This window comes from Phascolarctos cinereus, unplaced genomic scaffold (assembly GCF_003287225.1).
Source record: "Phascolarctos cinereus isolate Bilbo 61053 unplaced genomic scaffold, phaCin_HiC Scaffold_1;HRSCAF=81, whole genome shotgun sequence".
NCBI classification, from domain to species: Eukaryota; Metazoa; Chordata; class Mammalia; order Diprotodontia; family Phascolarctidae; genus Phascolarctos; species Phascolarctos cinereus.
In genome coordinates, this window is record NW_027555514.1 from 212,668,785 (window position 1) to 212,681,736 (window position 12,952).

Genomic DNA, 12,952 nt, shown 5'->3' on the forward strand with positions numbered 1-12,952 from the left:
TCTCTTTTTTTTCTCCTACACTTTATCTCTCATTCACTTATCCAGTTTCACTTTGTCACCTCTTTGAGGATAACTCCTAAATCTCTGCTCTCATTCCAAACCTTTCCCCAGAGCTCTCCTGTCCTATATATTTAACTTCCTGTTGTATACCTCCAAGTAAATGCCCAACAGCACATCAAATTCAGCCTGTCCAGATGTCCCCCACAAACCAAAACAAAAGCACCCTAATTCTTCCCCTGACTTCCCTTTGCCTGTTAATAGTGCCACCACCCTCCCAACTTATTCTAGCTGAGATAATCTCAAAGTTCTCTTTTAAGCTTCCTCCTCACTACCCACATAAAATCACCTGCCCAAACCATGTTCATTTTACCTTGGCTCTATCTCTAGCCATTCTACTTCCTACACAGTTGCCATAGTTCAGGCCCTCATTACCTTTGGTTTAGATGGCTACCCTTCATCTCTCCTTTCTCTAATCCATCTTTCTGCTGCCCAGATGTCACTCCTGTCAAAAAATTTTCAGGATCTTCACTGCCTGCCAAATAAATACAAAGTCCTGATCTTGGTATTTAAAGCCTGCTGCATTCTGGTGATGATCCAATTTTCCACCCTTATTCTACTTTGCTTTCAAATACCCCCTTCGGAGGTGTTTAATGGTTTAGTTTGACTACTTTTCAGCCCATATTCTTATCATACCCTCTCCTTTCTCTGTACTTTTCCACACTGTCTACCGTGCCTGAATTGAACTTCCTCTCACCTCTGTCTCTGTCTGATATAATCCCTTTCTTTGCTCAAGGACCAATTCAGGTTCCACCTCTCCTCAGCCTTTCCCTCCAAAGGTAAAAATGATCTCTTCCCTCCTTAAACTTTTCATATCATATGGTTCTCTCCTTTACACTTGTCATGCTTTCCTTTGTATCAGTTATTTGTATACCATTAATTTCCCTCATTAGATAGTAAGTTCTTTGAGAGCAGGATTCGTGTTATATGTTTCTATTTCCAGTGCCTTTCATGAATGAATGAACATAAATTTGTTAAGCACCTTCCACGTGTCAAGCATTGTGCTGGACTCTGGGAATAGAAATACAGAAACAGTATTTGCCCTGAAGTTTGCATCCTAATAGGGTGATAAGATAACATATTCAAGAGTGGGAGCCAAGTTTTGTTCTGAGTAGTAGTATGGCAGATTGTCACAGTCTTGCCAGTAGCAGTGATTTAATTATGTTCCCAGAGCAGGATGTGGAAGGATGGTTAAGGGAATGAGGAAATGGGATGAGGAGGGCTTGCACAAATGATGGCAAGATACCTGAACTGAAAAAGCCCTGGTTTCCTAGTGGATTTTTTGATAAGGGTCTAGTCAGTACTTTTTATGTGTTTGAATGGAGTTGTTGAATGAAGAAAAAGTTGCCCTAATCTAGAAACAAGCAGAAATGGGTTAATTTGCATTTTCATATAGGTAGTGACTTAGGAGCTTTTTAATCTTTATCAGTAATAGCATTTTTGCACTTATTTTCTATGTATTAAGGGAGGCTTAAAACTTTAAGACCAATGTGAGCAAAGGAGCGGGTTGTGGCAGAAGTAGAAAATATTCCTTATTTCATTTTTTTTAATCTTAAAAATTACATCTTTTGGATATCACAGCTGGCCAAAAGATTTTCCTTTTGTTTGTTTTTATTGTTTTTTCCCCCTTTTTTCCTATAAGGTGACATCTTTTGACAATTATTACTTTGGTTTGTTTTTATTTAAGTATGAAAAGTCTTCTACATTTTTCCCCCCCTAGGGATTGATTCCACAGTTCAAAAGGAACACAAAAACCAGACAGCTTCATCTGCAGCACCAGCCTCAACCTCTTCCAAGTACCACCGAGGTCGATCTGGGGGAGCTAGAGATGAGAGATATCGATCAGGTAAAGAATGAACAAGATTATCTGTTGAATGTCATTGCTGGTGTAAGTGTAGACTAAATCTTCTAACAGCTTCTAATTTTCTGTAATTTAGGCCCTAAAATCCTAACTGATGTGTAATTATGCATTTTGGGCGTCCAGACCAGTGATTTCATCTGTGCAAGGAACTTCCAATTTCGAAACTTCTTCAGTAGTACATATCAGCAGCTCATCTGCAACTTAGTACCATGGTCTCCAAAGTGAGGCCAGTGATATGACGCTAAAAGATATGTGATTAACTAATCAGAGAATAGGAAGACAGATTGGATCCCACCATCTCAAAAATCGCCAGTCATGGAGTTTGTCTACCACACAATCACTAACTAACCTTGTTATTCCCCTGCTCCCCACTTTTCCCTCTACTATGTAAGTATAAGCTCCCAACCTCCCCCATCTTGACCTGAGCTTTGAGAGCACATATAACCTAATCACTACATGGATACTCACAGTAGAAGCTAAGCAGGTACAATTGGAAAAATCCCTACCCCCCAGATCACCTCTTGGAGGGTGGTAATATCTCCCCCCTTTTTCATTTTGGATGTGACAAAAGAATAGGCATACATGAGTCTGCATTGCAGATATCATTACATTGTATTTTCCCCCAAGTCTACCCCTTTTCCAGATTTTCCCTATTACTGTCAAAGGTACCACCATCCTTCCCATCACCCAGGTTTATAGCTGTGATATCATTGTTGACTCTTCACTCTCCCTCATCATCCCACATTGCTAAACAGTTCCCAAGGTTTGTTGCTTCTACTTCTACAACATTTCTTGCATCAATCCTTTTCTCACTATCTACATAGCCACCACCTAAATTCAGATTATTATTATTTTTAATCATTATTATTACATAGCTAACATTTATGTAGCACCTACTATGTGTTAGGTACTGTATACAAACATTATTTCATTTTATGTTCACAATAACCCTTCAAGGTAGTGCTATAATTATCCCCATTTTACAGATGAGAAAACGAAGGCAACAAAGGTTAAGTGACTTGCCCAGGGTTACACAGCTAGGAAGTGTCTGAGTCTGCATTTGAACTCGGGTCTTCCTGATTCCAAGCTTATCACTCTATGCACTAGTTCCACCTAGCTGTCCTCTTATAGTAGCCTCCTTAATTGATATTTTGGTCCATGTTTTACCCTTCTCCAATCCATCTTTCACTCAACTGATAAAGCAGTGTTTCTAAACCATAGGTCTTACCATCTCATTTTCTTACGCAGTAAATTCTTATGGCTGTCTAATTGACTCATTGACTCCAGGGTCAGACGTTATTTTGTCTTTCTCTCTCTTTTTAAATTTCTATCTTTTGTGTGAGTTTTTTAATATGTACATTTATTACTACAATATTACATGTATAAAATTTATAAATAAGTAATTAGACATATGTTGGGGGGTGTGCACTTAGGGTATATGATCACAAAAGTTTGGAGACCACTTTCTTAGAAAGTAGCTCTCAGATTTAGTTCCTTGACTAAGGTCAGACAGCTGTGTGTCACAGGCAGGACTGGAACCCAGGGCTTCTGGGCTCTTATGTTTCATAATAGTATAATGAAAGTTGGAAAAAATTAGTTCTCCAATTCTTATTTCCATTTTGCTTTTTTGGTGAGACAATCAGCGTCAGGTGTCTGAGGTCAGATTTGAGCTCAGGTTATCCTGCTGACTCCAAGGCTGGAGCTCTATCCACTGTGCCACCTAGCTGCCCCTCCAGTTCCTGTATTTCCAGACAGAATGGGTGACCAAGGTTAAAGGAGCCAGTTTTAGGGGGTTACTCAAAAGTTACAAATACATTGTTACTGTCCCTGAGATCAGAAAATGTGTTGATGTGAGGGAAAATATAGATAAGAGCTGGACATTTAAACTTTCAAAAAATGGAGGGTGGGGGGAGGTGACGTTGTGGAGAGGAGGCAGAGAGAAACAAAGAAAGTGGTCTGGTATTTTTCAGAAAAAGGTTATGTACTATATTTCACCAAAGGATCAAAAAGGGGAAAGGAAGAGAGTATAACCAGTACAGGAGTGATTGGCCTGTGAAAGAACTAAGAAGTCAAAGAATTAGAGGGCACTCTGAAATTCCCTTATCACAATCTGTTATTATTTCACTTTTCCCTCTGCCTTGCTTGACTCTCTTCTTCATCCTCATGTATCTTGGTTGAGAACCTCAGGAAGATTTTTGGGGGAACATGATCTGTGATTTCATCAGTGTAGGGAGATCCAGTAAGGACGCTTCTTGTACCAAGGCAAATAAGTACCTTTTCTGAAACTCAGTCTTAAGAATTGCCTGAGGACCCAGAGGGAAGGTGTGACTGGCCTAGGTGTAAGGCAATGAGTACCTCACCAGGGTGGCATCTAGAGGATTGAAGGGGTGGATTTGAAAAATATTGCATGGGTTAAATCAACAGGCCCTGACAACAGATTAAATGTTGGGGTGAGAATGAGGAATGGAGGATGACACTTAGGTTTCCAGTCTGTGGTACTTAACTGGGAAGGGAAATTTGTAAGTAGGGAGGGTTTGGGGATAAAGTTCAGTTTTGAACATGTTAAGTTTAAAATGTTACAGGACGTCCAGTTCAAGATTTTCGGTAGGTAGTTGGGGATGAGACTAGTGGTCAGCAGAGATGTTAGGACTTGATAAGTAGACTTGAGAATTATCACCATACTAATAGTAATTAAATCTATGGGAGCTAAAATAGCAGCAGAACAAATAAGGATCAAAAAATTAATTCTGTAAGAAACTTCAGTGAAGTTACCTTCCCCAAAACCAGAAATGCATGAAAAGTCATAGAGAAACAGAGGGGCAAGAAGAAAGGGACCAAGCAGCAAAACCAGGACTCCCTGGCCAACAAGCCAGCAGCCTCTCAGGGCATCGATAGAGGAGCCTATAAGGCTCCTTATGTAGAGACAGCAGGAGCAGAGGGCTCCAGGAAGACGAATCCTGTAGGGTTGGAAATCCACTATGTCGATCTTAGAAGTAAACTGGAGTGAGAATGACTTGTCTAGATATAGAGACCATCAGCCAATCAGTCAATCAATAAATATTTATTGAATGTCTATTGTAGTGCCAGGCACTGTGCTAAATGCTGAAGATACTTTAAAAAAAAAAAGCAAAAGACAGCTGCAGCTCTCAAGGAGCTCACAGTCTAATAAAGACAGCATGCAAACAACTTTTTACAAGCAACATATATACGTTGAAAATGATCAGCAGAGGGAAGACACTAGAATTAAGACCCTGAGAAAGGCTCTCTGAAGAAGGTGGAGAGGAAAGACAGTAAATGAGTTCAGTTTGAGATATATTGAGTTTAAGATTACTACTGGAATCCAGTCTGAGATTTCTAATAGGAAGTTGAAGGTGCAAGACTGAAGGTCAACAGAGTTTATGGCTGGATGTATAGATTTGAAAATGAACATAGAAATGAAAATTGTATCCGTAGAAGCTTATGAGATCACCAAGTGAAGTAGTATAGCAGGAGAGGAGAAGAGGGCCCAGGACAGTTAGTGGGCATGACCTGAATGGAGATCCAGCAGAGGAGACTGAGAAAAAAATGGTCGGATAGGTAGGAAAAAAATCAAGGAGAATAGTGTCACAAAAATCTAGAGAGAAGAGAATATCTAGAAAGGGATGATCAATAATGTCAAAGGTTTCAGGGAAGTCAAGAGAGCTGAGGATTGAGAAAAGGCCAGTAGATTTAGCAATGTAGAGATCATTGGTAACTTTGAAGAGAGCAGTTTTGTTTGAATGATGAGGTTGGAAGCCAGACTGCAGAATCAAGAAGAGAGTGAGAAAAAGAAAATGGAAGCATTGATTGTCACTCTCACAAATGTTCCACTTCCATGTTTATGAACTCTCAAATTGCCTTATCACAGTTTGTCATTTCACTTCTTCCTCTGCCTTGCAACGCCAGACTCTATTCTTCATCCTCGCTATACCCTCCAGTTCTTTGACACCTTAGTTCTTTCACAAGCCAGTCACCCCTGTACTGGCTATACTTTCTTCCTTTTCCCATCTTGACCCTTTGCTGAATTGATTCATCCTGCCCTGCCCTCTTGAGTCTCTCCCTCCTTACCATTTCACTAATCTTATCCTGCAAAGGCTTGGAATTGGATCACTCCTATCATCTGCTTCCTTTACTCCTATACACATACAGCTGACCAAAGGAGGAGAAAATAACAAAATTGACTGGGTTCACTATAAATTTGTGACAAGATCTAAGGGGATAGCTATTTCAGTGTGTAGCTGAGGTAAGGTGGAGGAGTAGGTCATATGAAATGAGTAAATTGAGGAACTAGGATGTAAAGGTGTTTGAGGGAATATCATTATGTATGTTGAAGTATGAGGGCAAGAGTTGAGAATAACAATGAGGCACTGAACTCACTGTGGAGAAAAGGGAAGTGTACTGGAGGCTGGTAGACAGCAGCTGTCAGAATTTTTATTGGTTTGTAGATCTGAATTGAGTAAACCTCAAAGACATAGAGGTTACTGAATGATGGTCATAGAAGGAGAATCTGGAAGTGGCCGTGAGAAGCAAGGAGTATTGAAATTCCCCTGCCTCAATCAAGCAGTCGAGGGAAATGAGTGAAAGTGCAGGTGTGCAGGTAGTGCAGTTAAAGTGTGGCCAGGGAGGCTATGTCATCAGGAGGGAGCCATATCTCAGTTTGAGCCAAAAGATGAAAGGGGAAGGAAAATGCCCTGATAGTCTAGAACCAGAGAGTAAAACAGAAAGTGGAAGAATCTCCTGATCACCTCCTGAGAGACCCTAAAATGAAAACTACCAGGAATTTTATAGCCAAGTGAAGGTCAAGGAAAAATATTGCAAGCAGCCAAAACGATCTGCAGATATCGTGGAGCCATAGTCACAATAACACAAGATTTAACAGATTCTACTTTAAAGAATCAGAGGGCTTGAAATATCATATTCCAGAGGGTAAAAGAGCTAGGATTACAACTAAGAATCATCTACTCGGCAAAACTGAGTATAATCCTTCGGGGGGAAAATGGAAATTCAGTGAAATAGAGAACTTTCAAGAATTCCTGATAAAAAGATTAGAGCTGAATAGAAAATTTGACTTTCAAGTACAAGACTTATAAGAATGATAGAAAGGTAAACAGGAAAAAGAAATCATAAAGGTACTCTGTGAGGTTAAACTGTTTCTGTTCCCACATGGGGAAGTGATACTTGTCACTCTTAAGAACTTTATCATAATTAGGGCAGTTAGAAGGAGTGTGTGTATATATATATATGTATATATATATATATATATATGTATATATATACATATATATATGTATATATATGTATATATATATGTATATATATGGAGGGCATGGGTGTGAGTTAAATATGATGGGGTGATTATCTAAAAAAATTAAATTAAGGGATGAGAAAGAAAAATGCACTGGGAGAAGAAGAAAGGGAGAGGTAGGATGGGGTAAATTTTTTAAAACAAATTTCTCTGATAAAGACCTCATTTCTCAAATATACAGAAAACTGAGTCAAATTTATAGAAATAAAAGCCATTCCTCAAATGATAAATAATTAAAGGATATGAACAGGAAATTTTCAGATAAAGTAATCAAAGCTGTCTATAGTCATGTGAAAAAAATGCTCTAAATAACCATTGATTAGAGAAATGCAAAGTAAAACAACTCTGAGGTACTACCACACCTATCAGATTGGCTAGTATGACAGAAAAGGAAAATGACAAATGTTGGAAGAGATATGGGAAAATTGAGACATTATTGTACTGTTGGTGAAGTTGTATACTTATTTAACCATTCTGTGGAGCAATTTGGAACTATGTCCAAAGGGCTGTAAAACCATGCATATACCCTTTGACCAAGCAATACTTACTGCTAGGTCTGTGTCCCAGAGAGATTAAAAAACGAAAGGAAAAGGGGCCTATATGTACAAAAAAAAATTTATAGCAGCTCTTTAAGTCATGACAAAGAATTGGAAAGCGAGGGGAGGTCTATCAATTGGGGAATGGCAGAACAAATTGTGGTATGTGATTGTGATAGAATACTATTGTTCTCTAAGAAATGATGAGCAGGATGCTCTCAGAAAAGCCTAGAAAGACATAGATGAACTGTTGCAAAATGAAATTAACAGAACCAGGAAACCATTGCATATAAGATGATGATCACCTGTGAATGACTTAGCAATACAGTAAGAGAGTTCTGAAAGACTTATGATGAAAAATGCTATCCATCTCCAGAGAAAAAACTGATGGAGTCTGAATGTAGATCGAAGCATACTTTTTATTTAAACCTTCTTTTCTTGTTTCTTTTTTTTTGTCTGTGTTTTCTTTCACAACATGACTAACATGGAAATGTTCTGCTTGACTGCAAATGTATTTCCTATATCAAATTGCTTGTCTTCTCAATGAGATGGGGAGGGGAAGGAGAGAATTTGGAACTCAAAAAATTTTTTAAAAGTGTTAAAAATTGTTGGGGAAAATAAAATATTAAATTTTTTAAAAAGAAAGAAGTGAGAAGGAAATGATTTAAGGGCAAATCAAGTTTGCTACCTATGGAACAAAGCAAATATTCCCAAGAGTAGTAGAAAAAATAGATGACTTTAGAGCGGGATATGGTGGGGGGCAAGAAGGGGGGACAGGGAGAGGTTAGGTTAAGAGGGATGGGAATAAGGAAGCGAGCAATGGGAGATGGAGAACAGGATTTGAATAATGACATCTGATGATTGCAGATCTCTGGGATCCAGAGGACATGACAGACTGAGTTGGTTAATCATTGATGAATGACTTCACCTTCAGGGTGGAATCCTCTCGGGTGTTAAGCAGCTCCTATGAGGGGACCAGTTGGGGGAGTTGTTTCCTTATTGGTAAAATAGGGAATAATATTTACCAGATAGGGGTATTGTATAGAAAGACTTTTGCAAAACCTTAATGAACCCTATAAATATTCTCTCTACATAATAAGAATTTTGAAATATCTCTTGAAAAGGTAAAAAATGCAAAATGTCATTAATTTTTCAGATATTCATACAGAAGCTGTACAAGCAGCATTGGCCAAGCATAAAGAACAGAAAATGGCTCTACCCATGCCAACTAAAAGACGATCCACATTTGTCCAGTCTCCTGCGGATGCCTGTACACCTCCAGGTAAGTGGGCCAGTCAGGACTTGTTATGGGGAGGTTACTCTTTCAGTATATCTTAAAGAACTTCTGTCTTGCCATTGTCATGCTGAGATGACAGCTGTCCTGTCCTCAGCCAAAGTGCTTAAGGCATTCTTTTGATTGTCACTTCCTCCACAGTGTCAACAAATTTGGGAGAGATTCTTTTCAATTCTGTATCCCAGTTATTTAACATCTTTTTTTGTCAGCAATGAAAATGGTACTAGTATAATCAAATTATAATCACAGACCAAGGACTTAGGACCTAAAAGAAAAACTTCTGTGGACAAGTTGAATTTCAATAAATATCTAAAATACAGCCCTTCAAAAACTATCATATATTTTTAAAATTTTTCATCTTTCTCAGATTCTTTATCACTTTGATATTGTTATGAATAAGGAAGTTTAAATTTAATTTTGTTGCCTAGTATGAATTCTTCCCATCCTGACATTGAGTGGCAGCAGATTTAAAAATCCATTTTTTTAATATTGGTTTCATGAGCCCAGCAGAAACCAGTAGCTTCATCTAAACATTGTTCTTTAGATATAAATATAAATTTTTTAAGTGTCATTTAATTGTTGAAGAAGCACAAAGCCCGTCCTCAAGATACAGCAGATAAGCAGTTCCTGGCCATCTCTATTCCATTAAGACTCTCTTCCAGAGTTTTTTAAGCCTTTTCTTTTGCACAGCCTCAGGGAAGAGTATTGAATGTAGCCTTCTGAAGCCAAGAATAGCAAATCTATTCCAAATTTTCACAGTTGTTCATTCTAAATTTGTTCACACTTGGTTGTTCAATTTTCTCATACAAGTGCCTGTCTCCCTAGAACTTCACATTATTGGTAATAAGTCTATTTTAGTTTTCCTCCTATGTTGATCCAACTGTTTATCTTGTTTTTGTTTTTTGTCAATAGAAACTTTATGTTGTAATCAACTCATTCATAATAGTTTAGTTGTTTAGCTTCTTAGCACTGATGTAAATCAACATGAGCAATTTTCTTTTAAGTATTTGGCAACTTGCTAGAGTATTTGGGAATGCAGTGCAACCATTAACTGTGTTTTTCTTTCTTCTTCACGTTTGTGGTGTCACTATGTTTGAGATAGAAATAGCTCTGTGGCTTCAAGTGTTTCCCCAAAAGCTAATAGAGGATACCACTGGTAGACCATTTTGGTAAAATACGCTGTCTTATAATGCTTAACAATGTAACTCACTCAGGAAAATCTTGAATGATTTTCATATATTATTTGTGCTGTACTAGTTAGATTGCCTTTGACAAAAGGGTTTTTCATTTGAGTAGTTATGCCTCTTTGACAAAGATTTTGCTGTATTATAGCTGAAGGTTAGATTGTAATAAATGGCAAAGGGTCAGGGTGGGGGGTGTGAGACATTGGTCTCAAAAACAAAGCTCCCCATAGTTAAAGAAATCTCGTTCCAGAGAAAATAGCCTGAGCTTATGGTTCTAGGGTTAAACGTGTAGCAAAGGGGAATTCAATTCATATAGAATCTAGAGAAACTTTAAAAAAAATCTTTATAATAGCTGCAACTGAATAGTAAATCAGAAAGTACTTTAATAACATGCCCTGGCTGTTGTCTTATGAGAGCATAATCATTTCATACTTAGCATAAGACCCTAGATTTCTAAATAATAATATTTCCAAGATCTTTCCTCTACCTTTGAAAGATACAACATCAGTGTTTTTCAGTATAGTGTGCTTTAGTGTTTAAGTAACTAGAAGCTACAACCAGATCTAAGTTGGCTGGGAAACACATCCATCTCCCTCTCCCTTTCGCATAGCAAGAGGATTCCCAAACATTCATTTACAACTCAAAATCTAGGTATGCAGATATAAAGGAGACCCCCAGGACAAAAGCAGGTAAACCTAGATCCCATCTCTTCACTGTCAGATTAAGGTACAATCTTTGTAAGAGTGCTAAAGTGTCTTAGAACTCTTGAAGATAACAAGGAGCTCTGAGCCCTCAAGTTCCTTTGCTACCTGTTGGAGTGCAAACTGTAGGTCCAAAAGAAGTCAGGTTGCAGGCAAATACAAGCAAATAAAAATTGCCTTCTATGACTCTGCTCCTTTTTAGTCCATTCACATTCAGTCAAGTAAGTGTATGATTATAGCGACACTGCTAAGTGTAGACTAGGTTGGCACAAATTTAATAGGCTAATGGCTTCAATGTTTTTGGTAGCTAGCATTCACTAACTCTCTGATACAGAGAGAATTTAGCTTCCTAACCCTAATTTCTTTTCTTACTCTGAGTTGTTATGTATATATTTTGAAGGGAGAAAAACATCTTCTACATAGTTGCTGGGAACAACTTTCACTGTTTTCGTATCTATTTACTTTGTGACATTGACCTCCTTGTTGTTCCTCACAAGAGATGCTCCATCTCCTAACTTGCCTGACTTTTTCAAGTCCCAACTAAAGTTCCACCTTCTACAAGAAGCCTTTCCTGATCCCCCTTAAGTCTTCTTTCCACTAATTATCTCCACTTTTTCCTGTATACATTTTGCTTATACATAGCTGGTTGCATGTTGTCTTCCCTGTTAGACTGTGAGCTCCTTGAGAGCAGGGATCCTTTTTTGCCTTTCTTTGTATACTTAATGCTAATGCTATGTATAGTGCCTTACACATAGTAAATGTTTAACAAATGCTAAGAACTACAAAAAATTCATTTTTAAACCTTGATTCTGGTCATGATTTTGAAGACATAGTAAATAACTCACAAATGAGGTCACCTTTCTTCTGTCCGAAGGTCAAATTTAAATGTCAAAATCTCGCTCAGTTACCAAGGTTTATTTGTTGTGCATGTTAATTTATATCTCATTGATTGAAACATTTAAATAATGTGATTTGGTAGAAAGCTATATAATTCTCTGTGTCTTTGGTCTTGTTCAGATTCTTTTTTGGAAAACTTGAATTACTGCCACCGTGTTTTTTTTTGTGTGCTGAAATCATTTACTAATATCACGAGGCAATTGTTTCAGCTTCTCTTGTAAGAGTTCTTTGTGTAAACATATTGCTCATTCATAAGGCTTAACATTGACAAAAACCTCATTTGAAATCTAGCTTTTTTTTTTTGTGACAATTTTCTGCACTGCCCTATACTGTATGATGGAGTGTTCTAATGTGCAAAAGAGTAACATCTCCCCAAGAAAGACTTTTTCTCAAAAATATATCCAGCCCTTTAATGCCAATTTGCCTTTAGCCAAATTCTTGTGAGGAAAACTTAAATTCATTTTCCTGACTCATTCAGGCCCTTTGCTTAAGAGTAACACTTTTGTAGGTTAACCATAGCTACCTTCCTGGTGTGTGATGATGGACAGATGGAAAGTTTAGTTTTTAAACTTGGAAGTGAAAGAATAAGCAAAGTTTGTAACAAGCTGTTCCTATATTCTTAAGGTAATTTGTTCTCATGTTCAGGAAATTTTCTTTATCCCAAGTGGCCATTTATGCACAGTGCAATTTTGGATGCCAATCAAACAAGTTAAATAGTCAGGGTCCATTAACTTTGACTTCACAGATCACATTGGCATGGCTAGATATATAGCATAAACTTCACTAATATGGAATTTGAAGGAGACAGTTTGAATGATAGCATTTGTAAAATGCCATTTTATTACAGATGTGTGCAGATAGACAAATTAATTGTTGTTGACCATGCGTCCTGCCATATCTTCCTTGATGAATAGCTATAAGTTATTTAAGATGAAGGGGGCAGGTGGGTGGCATAGTGGATAGAGCACTGGGCTTTGGAATCAGGAGGACTCATCTTTACATGGCCTTAGATACTAGCTGTGTGATGCTAGACAAGTCACTTAACCCTGTTTGCCTCAGTTCCTCATAAAATGCATTGGAGAAGGAAATGCAAACCAAA

General features: G+C 37.9%; 1 protein-coding gene across 1 annotated transcript in view; it reads left to right on the forward strand.

Moving 5' to 3' along the window:
- The window catches only part of DIP2B (disco interacting protein 2 homolog B), a 209,823-nt gene that overhangs the window by 107,756 nt on the left and 89,115 nt on the right, over positions 1–12,952 (forward strand). Inside the window, 2 exon segments of the mRNA XM_020966118.2 lie at positions 1,778–1,903; positions 8,934–9,059. Of these exon segments, the coding sequence (XP_020821777.1) occupies positions 1,778–1,903; positions 8,934–9,059 (252 nt within the window).